The 18875-nt window shown below is 37.3% G+C and overlaps 1 protein-coding gene across 2 annotated transcripts in view; it reads right to left on the bottom strand.

The window, feature by feature from the left end:
• VCL (vinculin) overlaps positions 1-18875 on the bottom strand; it is a 58250-nt gene that overhangs the window by 6279 nt on the left and 33096 nt on the right. Inside the window, exons 7-19 of one of the 2 annotated variants that reach the window (XM_031603004.2) lie at positions 15635-15725; positions 14187-14334; positions 13554-13707; positions 12461-12636; positions 11144-11334; positions 8031-8230; positions 7312-7440; positions 6229-6378; positions 5471-5579; positions 4167-4469; positions 3448-3572; positions 2897-3082; positions 10-216 (exon numbers count right to left, since the gene is read on the bottom strand). In XM_031603004.2, coding sequence (XP_031458864.1) covers positions 10-216; positions 2897-3082; positions 3448-3572; positions 4167-4469; positions 5471-5579; positions 6229-6378; positions 7312-7440; positions 8031-8230; positions 11144-11334; positions 12461-12636; positions 13554-13707; positions 14187-14334; positions 15635-15725 — 2169 coding nt within the window. The remainder of the gene's footprint in view (positions 1-9; positions 217-2896; positions 3083-3447; positions 3573-4166; positions 4470-5470; positions 5580-6228; positions 6379-7311; positions 7441-8030; positions 8231-11143; positions 11335-12460; positions 12637-13553; positions 13708-14186; positions 14335-15634; positions 15726-18875) is intronic. The other variant, XM_031603002.2, reaches the window with a different exon arrangement.

An 18875-nucleotide genomic window follows, 5' to 3' on the forward strand; every position in this document is an offset into this window, starting at 1 on the left:
CAGGAGTACCTTACTAGACCACTTGGTTGCTTCCCGATGCAGAGACTGAGCAGCAGCCAGAATGGGCTGGTTAACGGGCTGATTGGTTGGCATTAACAGCAGCTCAGGCTCGTAATCATCTTCAATGTCAGAGGGGAGACTGAATTCAACATCTGCATCATCCTCCTCATCTATATCTACACCAGCCTCAGCCGCTTCATTAATCACAGTCACAGGCTTTGCAGGTGGCAGCAAGGGTGGAGAAACAGGGGACAGTTAGTACGAGAAGCAGAATTTGGTAGAAGAGCATGAACTGAGCTGTTTTAGTGACCAAACATCCTCTTGGTCTCTCCGTATCTGATAGGACAGCTCTAGGATCAGGTCAGAGGGAGGAGGGGAAGGAATACAAGATTAGCAGAAGGAAACAAACATTTCACCTGTGTATCAAAGTTACCAAAAAAAAAAAAAATTAAGTAACAATTCAAAGATGCAGCAACATTTTTCAACTCAGCATACAGCTTCTACACACAGAGGCTGATTTTCAAAACAACATTTTTCTGGCAAGACAATGGTGAAATGAATGGATTTTCTGTTTTAATGAAAGCCATTTCATTGGCTAAGAAGCAGGCACAGCAGCTGATGACTGTGGCATTTGTGCAGACAGAAAGCATGTATGAAAGCTCTTTCACATAGATGTAAGTAAGAGGCAGCAGTAAGACCACAGAAAAACCACTGACACTGTGTGGCTGTCAAGGAAAAAAGGTGGAGTAATAGAAAAGAAAAGTGAAGTACTGCAGGTAACGTGAAAATGAACAAAACCAGGTTATGAAAAGAGATGATACTGACTGTTATGAATGACATTAATATTACAGTTTTTAAAAAAAGAGACTGAAACAGAATTAGTAAATTAAGAGGATTATGAAGCATATGATACTGTTTTGCCACAATATGTTGTACCCGTTACCTTTTAAAATATAGACAATCTAAGCAAATATATTCCATTGAATTCATTCACAAAGATGAGGTAACAGTAGTGTAACAATACAGGCATTTATAATATAGCAGTATTTTAACAAAGAAGATGTTGTAGCACATTTATTAACTTCAATTTTTGACTGCATTATACAAAACAACCCTTACCAAAGCCTACACATTTGCAACTGAGTTTTGCTTGAGGTCTAATTTTCTATCCAAAGACACCTACACCAGCAGAAACATGCAGAAGTTTTAATATCTGTACATTGCCAAATTAACTCAACTTTGAAGACTTAACTCTAGGTATCAAACCGGTGAAAAGCCTCCAAGTATCCCTCATTTTTAAGGTAGTTTTGACACAGGAACCTAACTAAACAAAACTTCATTCTCTCCTTTAATCAAGAGGCAGAAAGACAATGGAATCTAAAGCAACAGTTGATTTTTCATTTGTGCTCCATGAGAGATTGAGTACACAGAAGCCTGGAATCCCCTCCATGAAAAGAAGTTTTTGGGAAGGAGAAGAAGAAATGAACTGCACATCTTACAGGAATGAAGAATGCTACCAGTTACTTTTGAAAACTACCTACTTGCCTTCCCATAAGCCTGAAATATCAGTGAGCTAATGTAAAAGGACAACGAAGCAGAAGGCAGTTGACAGTCTTCTGCCATTCAGCATGAGGCAAGACATTGTGTTTCTGTCTTTCCAAGTCTAATCTACATCCCTTACCATCAGTGTCCATCAATCCCTCTTCCACCCAATAAGGAAGTGGCTTAAACTATAAACACGGTTTTAATCTTCTAGCCTTCTGGCCCTATATAACTCCTTGTAAACATATTTAAAAACTTGGACTGCATGTGCCAAGTTGTTACTAACTAATAGTGTCAGATAAGAGTGCCACTACTTCCTTCCCCAAAACATACTGGCCAAGTAATTGTCTCTTTATTGCTAAAATGGACATTTACAGAGCATTAGAAGGACAAATGTTAGGTGACCACTAAGTATGTTACAGTCTAACTCCTTAATAATATAAAATTGTATGTGGTATAGCCACAAGTATCTGCAAAGTAAGAGCATTTCATTTTAAGGAAAAGGCTTAAAAAATTTTGCAGGATTTTTTTTATTTTATCTATACTTTCAAAGCATTACATTCTTTGTGCATATTCAGTTGAAGTTGATTCTGTAAAAATCAAAGATTATCTTCTCATTCACCACATAGATGGGTGCAAGCAAAAAGTGGAGGTCTTAAAAGCAAAATTTTGACCATAAAGTTATGCCTGCAGAAAGCTGCTACTCTCAAGTTCTCAGTTGCTACCAAAGAAATACAGCTGTAAGTTCCATTTGCGTTTATAGGAATGACAGACTTTAGACTGCTTTGTTGTGGAACTAAACTTTAAAGAGCATCAAGGATTTTGGCCTCGACAGTAAATGTGACTCAAAAAAAAAAAAAAAAAAAAGAGACCAGGCTGCCTATATACAGCCCCTTTTTTGATCTAAAGCGGACCAGATTAACTGCATAGTAACCTGCAGCTCCTAACATAAAACAACTCATGATTTTTGCAGCTGGTGGCTGCAGAATTCATGCAGATTTCCTGAAAACAGTTAAACAAAGCAACCAGCTTGTTAACCAAGAAAGGCACAAGCAGCAGTGACTGTCTAGCAATACTAGCACTAAGGATCACAAACAGCTTAACATGTTTGTTTTCACAGAGTTATGATAATAAGCATTCTATCATCTATCATTCTATGACTCACAAATATTAGGCCAGTTGTACTTAGTTCACTCTAATACGTAAGGGTTTCCAATTCCTCCTCCAACTACAATGTTTTACTATTTGGTCTAAGATTACTCCCTGCATGGAGGCAACTGACAATGAACCAAACTAACACACTGATCCAAAATAAGTATTTTTTGCACAGAATACACATGTAACAATTTCTTACCTTGCTAGACCATTTCCGAGCCTCATCATGCAACTGCCTAGCAGCCATCATCATAGGCTGATTTATAGCTTCTCCTGCTTTCTGCTCTGGGAACTCCTCATCCTTTTCTTCAGGGGGTGGTGGTCTGGGTGGGGGAACCTCGCCTTCTGGAAGTGGTGGTTTCGGAGGAGCAAGCTCATCACTCAGCTAAGGAGGGTAGAAATCTTGTTCAGTGCAATGAAAGAGTACAAAGATTAAGCACTGTGTGTCATGGCAAGAGAAGACAGCATAAGCTCATGCTTTCTCTTGGTTTTTTAAGTGCTCCCTGTTTAAGGAAACACCACATTCTAATATCTTCTTTCAAATTTTGAACTACTTGGGTTTCTTTTTTTTTTTTTTTTTTTTTTTTTTTTTTTTTTTAAGTTTTAAGACTTCTAGCTACACATGTATATGTTGGCTGGCTGGTTGATGTGTTTTATTTCTGAGAAGTAATAAATTTATTCAAGAAATTGCATCATGCAGTCCACACTTTGTCAGTGGCAATGGAGTATGACAGGTTTTGTGGCACTTACATGAAGATGCTCAAGGTCGGGAGGAGGAGGGGGAAAATCTGGTTCCTGAGGCTGGAAGGCTTCTCTGACTTTGGCCACAGCTCCCAGAATCCTGTACCCAGAATCCAAGAAACTCTTCTGCAAACCTGAATAAAAATCCCATTCTCAGATTGATTAACAGCATTCTATAGTATTTAGAACTGCAACATTAGCCAAAAATATACTTCTAATAAGGTACTATGTACACAGATATATCTAAGAAATGAACAAATTTTAAAAGCTACCGAAAAGTTCATGCTCAATTTTCATGTTTGTAATATCAGTATCATATCTATAAAATACATAAAATAAAGCTTAGGCTGATTAACAGTAACAATCAATAGCCAATCAGCTTTCAGAATACAAGACAATGTAATATTTTCCTTAAATATGCATTGATTCAAATACATATATACTGATAATAGTAAGAAACGTTTGTCTCTGACAAAGGTCATGAAATCATGTAATCAAATAAAATGCCGAATCCTTTTCCCTTGAACACGGCAGAGGTCTCTGATTGCACTTGAAAAGAACAGGATCCAGCAGTTAATGGTGTGATGCTGATCTCACCAGTCTGGAATTTAAGCATACAGAATTTCCATAATAGGAGATCCTTAGCTGTACAAGACAACACCAGCACTACTTCACATCATCTTCCACCAGCAAAAAATACATCTGAAATCAGCCGACTGAATCCTTACCAGGATCAGAGATATTTCCAGCTACAGCTTTAGCATCCATTACCATTGGTGATATAGTTTTGCTTAGCTCATCAGAAGCTGCTTTAACAGCCTCCCGGAATTTCGGGTCTTCTGAATTTTCAACCTCCCGTTTTGCCACAAGCAGGATGCGGTTTGCTCGCCTAGCGATGCTGGTGGCTCCAGCTACCAGCATCTGAGGTTGCATATTGGCCATTGCAACTTTACATTTATCAAGATCTTTCTTAATAGCCTCTTCTGATGCATCCAACAGAGACTTGGTATCGATGGCTTCATCCACTAGCCCTAGAATAAAAGTTGAAAACATTAATAATCCAATTTTAACTCTGGAAAGAGATATTTGGTATTCTGGTTTATGACCAGAGAAGTAACCATTTCCAAAATGAGGGATGGGGAAGAGCGGAAGGCAGCATGAAAAATGAGACCAAACATTTCACTGCTGTTGCACTTCTGATTATATATGGTACCTCTAGCACTTCAACTGCTGTCAGACTTGCACCCTCTAATGACACCCTGAACTCTTGCTCATCTATCATGGATTGTTGCTTTTATGAAGAGCTGACTTACACGATAGCATTACCTTCCTTCCAAATTTCTTTGCAAAAATTCAGCAGTTTTGTACTTTTCTTGTTCACACAAAAGGAAAGATTCCTCTGGTTGTGTTTTAACTTAAGGGTGATACATGGCGATAAAACAGTAAAATTGTAATCTTTCAGAAGTTAATTATAGAGATAGACAAGGATACAGCATACAGTGAGGACTAACTATTTTGTTAGCAGCACAATGCAAGGATCTACGCTTCAGGACTGAAGCCTTTAAGCATCTCAGAAAGACATAGTAGATTAGGAGTCTTCTTTTATTCTACTACTACTTTCATCAAGATATAACAACTTCGAATATGCTTTCTTCCCCTGTCCCTCACTTTTCTGTCCTCATTCAACATGCCAAGATCATGAAGTATGAAAATCCTCAGTGTGCCACTGTGATATATCACTGCTAGAAGCACACAAGGTATCCTGTTTTTCCCAGGAAAGAACTGAAGCCCAAATTATTCCCCCTCATTTCTCAAAGCAACAAAGCAAGCTATTTTATTTATGCCGTGGCATGTTGCACACACAAATTCCTGGGGTCAAACAGCACATTTCCACTTCTCTCAATGCAATTATTTTTGTTCACTGGTTACCTTCCATACATGTGTCCTCAATCCAAACAAAAAAGGATAATAAACCATACCACATAGGTAAGTAAAAGTATCATCTTAAATTTTAAAGAAAGCCTACTTTTACCTGTCATCTTTTCTACATTATCAATCCATTGGTTTTTCATTGTTTCAAAATGCTCATAAGCAGCTTGATTTCCAGGATTTCTCAGGAGAATTCGAGCTGCTGATACTACCTGCCAATACAAAGTGGTTTTAATTATGAAAATATCAGTATTTAAAAGACATCATAAACATTTCTGAAAATGCATTTGTTTTAGTACTGAATGTATAGCTCACTTGTAATTCCAGCTCATCACCTATCTGCTTAAAAATTTACAATTCTTCTGAAATTTATGATAGAAATATTTCTCTACAACTTCAATTACTAGCTTATACACCAAAAAGCATTTCACCATTTATAACCAGTTCTTGACAGCACTGAAGTAAAATACTTAAGACAGACTCACTAATAAACAAGTTCTAGATAGAAGCTTAACTCAGAAAGTAAAATGATGTAAAAAGCACTTTTTAAGCACTTTATTAAGTCTTAATGTAATTTATTTAGTGTTAAATTATTATGTAATTTATTAAGTCTTAATGTAACTATTTCAAGATAAGCTACTAACACTTCTGCCCAAAAGTTGAAGACTAAGACATAGCACCTGATCACCTCATCCTACCTGGTAGGATACACACAAGTACTTGCCATTCCCCCTTTCAGAATGTCAGTACTATGTTCTTTGCTGTCATTTAGATCTTACTGTGATAGCAGAGCTATATGGAAAGTTCCACCCAGGTCCTTTCCAACCTTCATAATAGCATTTTGAGAGGAAACAAGCAAACCTGTGGGGTAAGCTCCCTTGCTGATTTCACTGTAGCCTGAATGCCTTCCACAGTAGTTTTATTAGCAGTCCCAACTGCAGCTGCTTTTTCTGCTGTTGCTCCCAGTCTAGCAGCATGGTTTTCAAAGTTTGCTGCTCTTTCTTCAAACACCTAGTTGTCCAAAAAGAAAGATGCATTAAAGAAGCCTTGTTTCCCTAACAGAACAGAATATTTCTCAAGTGTCAAACTACAAGACCTCCAAACTTGACATAACTTCTGACAGGATGCAACAGGACAACACAAAAGGTTTGAAACTCTCATCCTTACATTAGCAGACTTCTTGCTTTACGAATTCACTTGGTTCTCCCAAAGGCTACTATCACATTTTACGGTTTTGAAATACAAGCTACACTAACTCCTGATTTCTATTTTAACAACTACTGAGTTGACGCCAGTTTAGCTTACAGAGACTAATCTTTGAACCCAGAAAAAAACTGTATTTGGAAAAATATGCGTTCCTGCTCTAAAAATTGAGGCTTCACAATGGAAAAAACATTCCTCTTCCTGCAGTTTTTATTGATTCAAGGACACAAATTATACTGCTGTGAAGTTCAATTCCTGAAGGCATTGGGAATCATTTTCATCACATTCAAACAAACTAGGCAAACAGAGCTGGCAAGCATAGAGTTCTAGACACCTCACACTGTCAGAAGCCTTGAACTACACTACACAGTGAGACAACTGTTTAAGTACATTGATCAATACTGTTATGAATCAGCTTATCTAATATTGAGATATACAATTCAGAAACTGCTGTCAGTGATTCTGGTAAACGAATATTTAGCATGCTCAGAGTAACAGGGCATAATATCAGAGGGAGTAGTTTTTAGCATTTACTGAAGTCAGTCTCCAAGACACTAGAAACATTTGCATGGCAATCATCCCAGTCAGAATTATTAAGCATGAATTATACGTTTGTGAAAATACTGACTTATTTTTCAAAATACTGATTCAAAACACCAGTTTGATTTTCAAAACAGTGATTCTCAGTAAACAAGTTAGTAACTCAAGTTCCACATGGGAAAAACAGTATCAAATACTTGCCTCTTCTCTATTGGGAGTATCAGAAGGAGCAGTGGCTGCTACTGCTAACAACTTAATAGGAGTTGTAGTGTCACTAAAAATATCAGACACCTCCTGGGTCATTGCTTCTTGCATCCGTGCTTTGAGATCCTTAAAAAAAAGCCAAATTTATTTTACACGTTACACAGAAACATTAAGTTCCTAAGGGTTCCAATCCTACATCATCTTCACATGACAAACAAAATAGGGGGAAAAAAAAGCAGATTCACTGAAAGTCATACAGATAAAACAATCTTAGAGGCATGTTCAATAAATCACATGCTTTTACAGCACTCAAAATGCAAGCAGCATACACTCTACTCACTGAAAGAGGATAGAAGCCGAAGCCATAAATGGAATTATTTGAGACCCTGCCCCTCAGATTTGCAACGCTAACACTCTATCTTCATTGAAAGTAAGACTTACCCTCATTTTTAACTTCTAAATTGTTCATTTGTAATTATATTACGGTAGGATGGTTGGACTTGCAGTTAGATGGTCTTAAAGGTCCTGAGCAATTCTATGATTTCCTTTATAATCTCTATGGCATAATATCAAGGTTTTTGTATTAAAGATTGCTCTAAGTCTTCCAGATAAACCTACGTAGTTTTTTGCTCCTCCACCTACATACAAGCTCTTTATCAGAGCAGTGCAAATACTTCCACGTACACGCATTTCACTGCACAAGATGACATTTTTACCTTCAGGGAGTCCTGAAGCTGAGCAGCAATTGCCCTAGCCTGCGGAGATTCTCCCTCCCCTCTTGCTGCAAGGTCAGCAAGCTGCGCAGCCAGCTGGTCTACACGGTCACATTTGGCAAGCAGGTCCTGACGATAAGGTCCCATCATGACATTGGCTAAGCGACGACCTTCTGCAACCAAACCCCGAATTGCTGCCTGGCCTGTAGTGGAAGATGATGCAAGGCATTAACATACAGGAGAAACAAAACTTGAAAGCCCAATGCAAATGCATCATGAACTAAACGATATTCCAGAATTTCTGGGTTAGGAACACAGTTTCAGGTGCTGAGAAGAATCTGCAGCTCCCCAGTAAGCAATGGCAGCTCAAAACTCTAGAAGAATTTCAACCGTCACCAATTTATTTGGTCTATTACAGCAAGCGAGGCCCTCGAGATGCATTCTTTTTTTTTAGCTAGGAAAGCCTCAAGATCACAATTACAGCAGTTGGAATTCTTACATAAGTCATCTGTCAACTCCTATAGAAATCATTTGTAAGCTTCATGTACTGGAATTCATTTCCATACCATTTCAAGTCATTATAAGCTGAGCAGGAAGAGGGTACAAGTACAAAATTGCAAAAATAAATAAATAAATCAGAATATCCTCTTCAGGCCTTCCTCAAATCATGGGTAAATAATGTCTGGTGTCCACAATTGGAGAAAAGGAAAGAAAAAACTATGAAGCATGTTTTTTAGTTTTTGGGTTTTTTTAAGTGCTTAAAAAAGTTATTTTTAGTTGGATAATTTCCTTCACTCAATCACAGACACTTCCTGTTCTTTCATTAACAATATGCTTCTGCTCTTTCAGTAATCGAGTAGTATTCTTTTCAAAGGAAGTCATTGTATTCAAAACATATTAAGTCCTTTAAAGACCTACTAAAGAATCATTTTAAGCCAACATTAACATTCAATTCAAGTTCATAATTAAGCTCAAAATTACTTTAAAATAAGTTGTTATAGAGCTTGACTGTTCAGTAGTCAACTGTAATGATAAGAAAGCTTGTAAGTATAGCTAGGTCTGGTTCTGCTGCAACGTCCCAAGGTGACTTTTAATTACTGTTTAGCTGAGTGCAGCAAAACAGATGCACTTCAGTATTTCAATAAATCTTGCCTAACTTGTATTTGCCCACAGCAGTTACATTAGCCCCCACCTAACTAACCTGCATGATGAAGTTACGAGTTTTTATGTAAAAAAAATCTGCCATCTGTGCTGTTACTTCAAAATGCAGTTTGTATTGCACTACCTCAGTCTAACTGTAAGCACACAAATGTTATTTCTGACATGGTCATTCATACTGGAGAGATTACTGAAGGGATATTTCCATATTGTCATAGGGATGAAAAAATTCTATCAGAAATCCGTCCAGAGCACGTATCAGAGAATGGCTGGGGTGGGAAGAGACCTTAAAGTTCCATCCAATAACCTCAATGTAACCTTTCCTACAAGCATTCTACAGAGGACCAATCCAACGAAATACAATTAAATGAAAAATACATAAATTATGACATCACACTACAACTCTATTCTTTCCTCATTAAGCTACAAACATTATTGCTATGGGGCATATTATATCCCTTGTATAATCAATGAATACACAGGTATTATAATTAAGAAATATACAAGAGAGTTTGGCTAAGCAGGTTATTACACCAAAAAGGATAGATAGAGAGCTTACACTTGTCCTGGGCTCGCTTGTCCTGGGAGTTTTGGAAAACTCCAAAGGAGGGATTCTCCAGAAAGAGATCCTTCCCCACTGGTAGTCAGCTCTTAAATGGAGCCAAGCTCCACCCCTTCCAGCAGCACAGGTGAATTGCCTTCACCTGTGCTCCCAGGGCTGACTCACTGCTCATCTCAGGTGATCAATCAGAGGTTCAGGCCATAATTCAGCAGTTCCCATACACACTTCATAGATTTTTGTCATTATGCATTCCTATTACAATTGATTCAATCCTGTAGTACATGTCCAGCACTGAGAAACTTTGGCTCCTGCCACAAACTTCCAGTATGTACACAAGTTTCATGATTAACTAGGTATTTACAGGCTCTGGGGGTGATTTAAGTTCCCTATTACTCTTTCGAACTTAAAAGAATAAGTTTAGGTTTTGTGCTTCTTCAAGTCAAGCACCTCAAATTTTACTGTGTTCAAGTGAAACAATACAATTATGAAGGTTTTCAGTTAATGTCAAAACACTTCATAAGAATTACCTACTGCCTTCTTGGTCATCTCACACAGCATGCTTTTGGCTCATCAGAAAGTATCAGTACACATAACTCCACTATTCTGTATCCAGAGAATAGCGGAGTTTCGTGTTCTGCAAATAAAGCTTCATTTCTCGAGTGTCCAAGCTATCAGGATCACTATCTGTAATTCCATGATCTGTCATTCATTATTCACACAATAAAAATTATCTTCACAGACATAAGGAAAGATATTAGAAAGTCATTAAATGTCTGCAGTTATACTGCTTCCTATAAGTTTTGACTTGCATCAGTTGCGCTACTTGAGCCTAATTACTATGGGAAGAACTACTGAATCCAGTCTTGAAGGTTCATCCACCTACTGATGCTACTGTGAGAAGAAGCAAAACAAGAACTTTCCAAGATGTTTTACAATAAGCTTTCAGTACCATTTTTCATTAATCATAATTATATGCTTGCTGATAGCATCCTAGGATTCTCAGATCACTTTTCTCTTTAAGTAGCATTCTCCTCAGATAATCAAGAAATCATACAAGTAGTAGCATTATTAGATCAGGTCTGTGAAGGATTTGATTACTTAACTATGTTTGAATGACATTAAGAACAAAGAGCAGCCAAAAGTATGTACGTGTGTGTGTGCATTCCCCATCTTTGTCAAACTCACTTCCACAAAGAAAATCACCAGCCAGCTTGATAGTTTTACAGTAAATTTTACAGTAAAAACTTGGCTACAAACTACCAGCCATGAACTATGTTGTCAATGAAGAGATTCTACTCACCCTCTTCATCTCAGAAGCAGTAGTTTCAATCTTAAAAATTACTAAGTTACACCAGAAAAATTGTGATAGAAGAGAAGAGCATGCTGAAAAACTTACCTACTCCTCGATCATCAACTGTAGGATTATCTATCCACCTTTGAGCCTGCTCAATCTTGCCCTCCAAATGGACAGCTGCTTTAACTGGCCTGGTATTTGCTACAGCTCTGTTCGTTTTGGATTGTAAATTCTGAAGTGATGTAGCTATTTGTTTGGCCAATGCACGGGCCTCAGGAGAGTCGCCTTTCCCACTGAGGATTTAAAGAAAAAAGTCACTTAAAGGTCATTCACAACTAATCCCAAATTAAATTTGGCAGGAAAAAGACAACAAAGAATGGTACTTAATCTTTTCAGTAAGGTCAAACTTGAGACTTGAATCTCAGAAGAAATAATGCCTGCTATCCATAAATCCCCATTCCATTCTGCTGCTGTAGCACCTGGCTATTACTTTTGTCCAATGCAGCACTGAAGCAGAGGAAGGTATGATATTATCATTGATAACTTTGATTTCCCATAACCATGATCAGCTATAGTAATGCTATGTATATTGCAAGTACAAAATTAAGCAGCAACAGACACAAAGCCATTCATAAACTATAAAAGAGAGAATGCATTCGGATCTACAGCAGCAAATGTCAAGAAAAATCTGAAGAGTGACTAATGAAGAAAAAGTTTTATCTCCATACTGCCACTGGCCATAAATTAAAGATCACAATTTTTACAATGATCATTTCTCACTTCAATTCTCAAGCAAACACTGTGCAAAACTGATATTGAAATACTACATGCAGCTGAGCCCTGAATACTACGTAGCACGATTTTCTCACATTTATACAGTTACAGCTTCCACAACACTTGACTCAAGATCGAAATGTGTGATAATCCACCCTACCAGACAGTAATGTGCTGAGCAAAAAACAGTGATATCTGTCTGCATAAACAAGCTTAAATTTCACATTATCTCATTCTTCTCAAGTACTTTGATATCGCCAAGGCAATTGCCTACAAAATATTTCATAGGCAGTAAAAAAAAAATCTTTTATAGATATACAACTCCAGTTAATCTAATTTGGAGGAAGATCTTGCAAATCAAGCTTTAGGATAGAAATTAAACCAAAGCATTAAAAAATGATAATATATTTTGTAGATGAAATTTTTAAAGGCATGTTAAAAAAACTTCTCCCCTCCAAGAACTGAACAGTTATTCGCATTCCATTTTTATTAAATAAGCTGAGAAGTATAACATGTCTATTCACAGTTCTTGGAGGAAAATACATTCCAAAATTAATCATTAATATCCTAATTAATTATTTTACAACTTTGAACTGCAAATTAAAGTAATTCAAATAAATATATGGTGAGACAATAAATACATACTGTCGTCGCAGATCTGACAGCTTAGCTGTCAGAGCAGAGATTTCCCCCAAGGAGCGAAGGATATCATCTCTTTCTTTAGGCTCCTCACACAATTCTGCAACTTTCCTTGCTTCAGACATAATTCCTCGAATGTGTTCTTCTCCTTCACTTCCGCCATTGGGATCCGCAAGCCAGTTCTTAATAGAAAGAGTTTGTCTTTACTCCTCTACAACTTATCTTTTAACATAATGTTTTAACATATGTTTTAATAAACAAAAAGAAAAACTGGTACAGCTGGCAGAGCTTGATTTAACAGGCAGTTTTTCCTAAAAGCAATTGCTAGAGATTACATACCTTGATGTGCTATTGTCAGGAAAACGTTCTGTTTTGAACACCATGACAAATTAAATGACTGTCCATTCCTTCTCCCCTCAACATTTGCCAACAATATTTCCAGAAGTGAAGTTCAACTAGCTGTTTTAATGACTCACAATCTCAGAGGGTTCCAATGAAAAATAACAGATGCTGTTTGCACACAATGTAACACATTCCTTGCAGAGCCCTTACTAAAAAGTTACATTATCAGGCTTTTCATCTGATAAGACATATATATATACACACACTAATATATGTTGGCTAACTACATACACATACTTATATGGTATTTGAAGATTTATTTTATAATCATCACACACTGAAGATTAAGCGTTACAGAAATGAAATAGCAATGAAAACAATAGTTTCATTGGCTCTGTTTGTATGTAGGTTCTATGCCCTGAACTCCGCTCCCAAAACAGAGCCCACTTACCTGTGCAGTCTGAAACTATTCTTTCCTTTTATAAGTTGACCTTCTGTCCTAAGTTAAGACATTTCCTCACTGCAAATACCTAACACTCAAGGTTTTAGCAATGCTAAACAATCTATGAAAGAACAAAGCTCTAACCAAACTCATGTTATCCTCTACATTCATGAATTTAGCATTTTCCTGACTGAAGACAAATATTCTCTATATATTGCTTCTAAAGAGTAACTGTGCTGTGTTTGGATACATCTGCAAAAGCTTAGTGTGACACGTAACAATTTTCTGAAGCATTTACTTAATCATTAGCAGTACCTGAGCAGCATCAATCTTCTTTGCAATAGCCTGCTTAGAGTTTGTCATGGCCTCCAATTTCCGGGCTGCATTCTCCACTTTTGCAGTCAGCAAATCCAGGCCTTGTGACACCTGCTGTGCCTTCTGCATCGCCATTGGTGTAGCACCCTGTCCTCTGCCAAAGAGCATCACAAATTCAATTCAGAATTGAGCAAAGCCTTTCTCTAATGAAGAAGCATCAAAAAGTAGTTAGGAGCATTCCCAGCAACTATTGCAAGAATTACAGTATTTAATCAGATTATCTTTACCTTGAAAAGAAAAATAATTCAGGAGAAAATATTACACCATGAAACCATTATCTGTCTCCCTAGTGGATCATAATTAATAGCTTTCTAGGTTTCCTGCATGGGTTCTTTTTTACTTTTTTTTTTCTTTTTCTTTTTAGGGGCAGGAGACAGTGAGTACCACAACAAAAAATGAACTGATACAACAACACTCCAATTTGGAGTATTTACTACACTGAAGAGCAGATGAAAAAAATGTTTAGCACTAAGAGCTTCCTTTCCTACAAGTTAAGAAATGATACAAGTAAAACTATGCAACTATGAGTTCAGAATAGCTGTTTTAATAGCAGTGGAATAGCAGTAGATTTACCTAGCTCGGAGATCAGCAAGTTGATCAGTCATTTGGCCCAAAGTTTTGCACGTTCCCAGAATCTCCCTGCGTTCTTTGCCTGCACACAATTCTCCTGCTTTTCCAGCTTCATCAAGGATCTGTCTTATTGCTTGCTCACCAGCATCCCCTAAAAGGTACAGTCAGTAAAATATCAAATTATACATGCTTTGATATCTTTTAATAAACTGCTGGTTTAATAAAATGCTGCATGTCCCACCACACTAATTTCATCAGGTTCAGTCATCAGAATGTATTTATTAAAATCTACGATATACACCAAATGTGATCTTCATGAGATCATATTTCTGAAACAGTACAGCATAGTAACAATAAAGTGCATCATGTACCATCTATTTCAAGTAATTTAAAAATTCTGTTATCATAGCTTAATTTCTGTAAGTAGAAATTCCTAAAACTCGTAGTGTATTCAGACTGAGAACAGAAAGAGCAATAAGGAAAGATTCATCCCTCTCTTCAATCCACCTCCAACTCCACCCTCTCATGTTATGAGCACTGGCACATCCAGTTCCTCAATTAAGTTACTGTAGTGGAACTGGCTCAGAAGTCCTGCCATAAGAACACTCAGGTGATAAAAATATTATGCAGTTAGTTTGGAGTAACATATTGAGTAAAATCTGACTTGAAGTTTTACAATAATTTTTGCATTTGTCTCTAGTAACTGAATACTTGATCTTTTACTGCTTTAATTGTCATCACAAACAACAGAAGGCTCTGAAATTAGTCATGTTTCCAGCACTGAGTGTGGCAAGGGAACGAAATCAAGTGTAAGCAGCAGCTCCACTGATAACAACAATTCACGTTCAACTTTGCATTATTTTTGCTTCAGTTTCAGAGGAAGCTTTTCAGATAAGGTCTTTAAAGTCCAAATGGAACAGGCCTCCACCTGCTTTTACTCACTTTAAAGATGCACACTAACACAAAGCATTTTATATAAATCAAGGTGACTTTTTACAGTATTCATTGCACCTTTTCTGCTAAGTATTTTCTGTCAAGACTGAAAGAATAATACTTACATTATTATTATTAGAAAAACCTAAAGTTATACAAACATGAAAATACAGAAGGAGGAGTTCTAAAGAGTAGCAACAGTTCAGTACTGTTCAATGCAATTTACTTAGTTTCTATTTCATGAGTGGAATGCAAAGAAAAATATATACATTATACAGTGTATATGTAGATAATTTAAAACAGGAGAAAGATTGTCAGATCATTAAACACAATTTGTTTGATTTCCAGGTTATAAAGAAAAGACTACCTATGGGCTGCTTCAAAATGATTCACTACATGTAAGTTATTGATATCCAAAGGAAATTTTGCATTATACAAGTGAATTACTCACACCTTAAAAAAAAAAAAAGGAATCAAAATACTGTGGAGGGTTTTTTGTTTGTTATTTTTATTATTACCTGGAGGTGCGTTTGGATCTCTCAGCCAACCTTTTGCCTGGTTCATCTTCGAATCTATTAGGGCTAAAGCTCTTTTCATGGCTTCAGTGTCCTTCGCAAAAGAGAAACCACCATAATGATTTTCAAAAGCTCAAAGCATAAACAGCCAACTTAACGAAAGCAGACAGAAGTTGTATAAAGCACAGCCTACTTACAGAAACACATCCATGTAAGCAGCTCAAAACCCATTTTCAAACTAGCAGATCATAGTCGCTTCTTTCCAAGTCAGACAGACATTTTCATTTCACTCAAAATGCAGGAAATATGCATGCAGATTCAGTGATGTTTCTGTTTCTTTATTTACTAGTGTTTTACTTTCTCAAGTCAGAGCTCTAATAAGCACATATCTCAGAGTTAGTACCATTTGTCTCCTTAGTGTATATCATAGCATGAAGATTAGAATCAACATTTTAAAAATGGAAATCAGCCAGTGAGTTTTGCAACTTCTGTGCACAAGACTGCACATCTGCATTTTTCACCTGTTCTGTCGTTTTAAGTCAAATAACTGCTGTCTGCATGAAGTTCAACCTTTACTTAATTCTTACAATTCTCAAATAGGGAGTTTACTGTCTGCAGAGACTTAAAACACACGTATTCACTGATGGCTGTTTTAAACTCAGAACATCTCTCCCAGGAACATTACAGAAGCTGCTTCTTTGACTGCTATGCTGCATTCAGCATGTCTTCAGCTTCAGGAGCTAGAACTACCTGCTCCTCATCTCTCTGCATACTCTATTAATTGTTCATGTTTCATCCCTCCACTAGAGACCACAAGTTTTCTGCCCTATACAAATGGAAAGACAATCAACAGAGCAAGTCCCTTCCAAAGGAACTATTCTGTTCTATTCAACACTACATATATATTACCAGAGCAACAAGTACCTTAAGTAACAAGTTGGGAGAAATCCAAAATAGCTTTTTACCACACATGTAATGGAAATAATTTCCAATGAATATAACATCCCACTATTAGTATAAGGATGATGAAAAGAAGCCTGTCCCTGTGCTGCTAGCTGAATTGAACTACCCATGTCCAGCTGCTACAGAGAGCAGCCTGCTCCCAGAATCAAGGAGCAGTCATCTGATATAACATGCGACACCCTGACAACACTACAAAAAAACACCACAGTTTGGTGGAGCAGCTCATTCTGCATTCTTAGTCCTAACGATACTTTACTATAAATGTTCTGGCATTAAAGCCTGTTTTACTCAGATATGTCAGTCTTTCAGCAATTCACATAATGCAACTCAGCAACCAACAAATCACGTGACACTGCTGGATAATTTTAAAAGCTCTTGAATCACTGCCCAAAAAAGCCCAACAAAAGCAGAATTTTTTTTTACACCTGGAAGACTGGCTCTTAAACCTTGAAACCAGGCTTCAGGGCTTAGGCCAAGACCTAAAGGACAGGACACTCAGCCAGGGCTGGAAGAGGGCACAATAATCTCCAAGTCATCTTCTCTACAGCATGAGAATTGTGCATTTAATGTACGACACAGTTAAGTAAATAAGCATATGATAAATTAAACAGAAATGCATATGGAAAAACCTCACCAGATGTGATGGGAGGTATTAGAGTTTTCTTTTGTTTTATGTATGGGCTGGAGTAACTTCAGCTTGGAATGAATAGCCTACTGGAGGCCTGTCTACTCATAAATAATTTGAAACAAAAGGATTAACTGAATTTTTAATAAGGTGACAGATGTTGCTTAGTATGTTCATGAGATGATAGGTGTGGGATGGCTGAGAAGAGAGTGTTGGATGGATGAGAGGGGGCAAAGATCCATTCTCCTCTTTAAACTAAAGCAAGCTTTTTTGTCATCTCAGCTGCCTGCAGAAGTGCAGCTACAGCAAAATGATAAAGAAGGCTCTGAATCTGAATTTCTTATCAAGTGATAAAATTAAGGGCACTTCAGTTCCCATGTTCACATTACCCACGCAATACCAGCATTCATCTGTCCTATCATACAAAAGCCACAGAGTTGAATTGTTCTGCAATACAAATATTGCTATCTTGTGCAAATCTTTGCTGAAGTTTGTGTGTGCAACAATACCATGTCCCTTTCCTATTTGAAACAAAGACCTGGTTAAGTCTCAGTGCAGCAGTTGCAAACTGTTCCAGGCAGGCTGCTTGTAAAGCACAGATTTTCCATCTTTGCAACTAAAGCTGCCAAGGAAGGGAAGCCCTCTCAGCTTTAGCCTGACAAGGAGTTTCCGTTGCAAGGACATGAGTAATTTTTAAATAAGAAATTAGAACCCGTTCTTAACCAGGCTTATTGGTACTGCACATGTAATAATTTCACTTCTGTTTCTGCCACAATCTGTACGGTATGGCAAGAAAGGTGTAGCAATACTGGCATGTCTGGCCTTATCCACTGACCCAGGTTAACAAGCAAGAAAATGAAAAAACAGTACAAAGGAGACACACTTACTCCAGGCCTTACAGCCTGAAAGTGAGTAACATTCCTGACTCTTAGAACTGTTAGAATGCCCAAACAGTTCAATACAATGGAAATTCTACTGTTTTGGGATTTGCCAGCAGAACATCTGTACAAATAAGGAAAGAAAAACTCCTGCAGATAGCCTGCAAAACATTTCATGACAATTACTTGTCACAAAAAAAAAAAAGATAGCTTTCCTCCCTTCCCTACTGCCCCTCCTGTTGGGGAAAGGAGTTCCATAAAGAAAACCAGCACTATTATCTATTCCAAAGAGGTAAACAGCTTAAGTCAATGAAGTCAAACAACTAGGGTAACACTGAAGGGGAAAGAACAAGCTGGCATTTTAAAATTCCACTCCCATAAGAGCACTTATTCACAATACATTTGTACAAGACTTCTGCCACTATTAAGAATTTTGAGATTATTCATGGAGCAGGTGGTATTGACACTGCCTTTTAAAATGAGCATAATAAATCCTACACTTCCCTTGCTGAATATAAAATACAACCTCTGACACAATTAAATGGTCTAGTCTAGTGATAACTTTATTTCATTACCAAAGAAGGGAATGTTGAAGAAAAAAGGCAAAGCCAGCCTTCTGGCAGAATAGATAGCTTAGTCACCATCCAGGGTTCAACCCTACACAATACTAGACTTCTCAGCTTCCAAACTTTTAACCCCTTATGGAAATAGAAGGCATATAAACTGTATATTACTTCATGATTCTTTAAAAAATGAGAAGTATAAAAGAACTGAACCA

This window comes from Phasianus colchicus, chromosome 8, assembly GCF_987193195.1.
Source record: "Phasianus colchicus chromosome 8, bPhaCol1.hap1.1, whole genome shotgun sequence".
NCBI classification, from domain to species: domain Eukaryota; kingdom Metazoa; phylum Chordata; class Aves; order Galliformes; family Phasianidae; genus Phasianus; species Phasianus colchicus.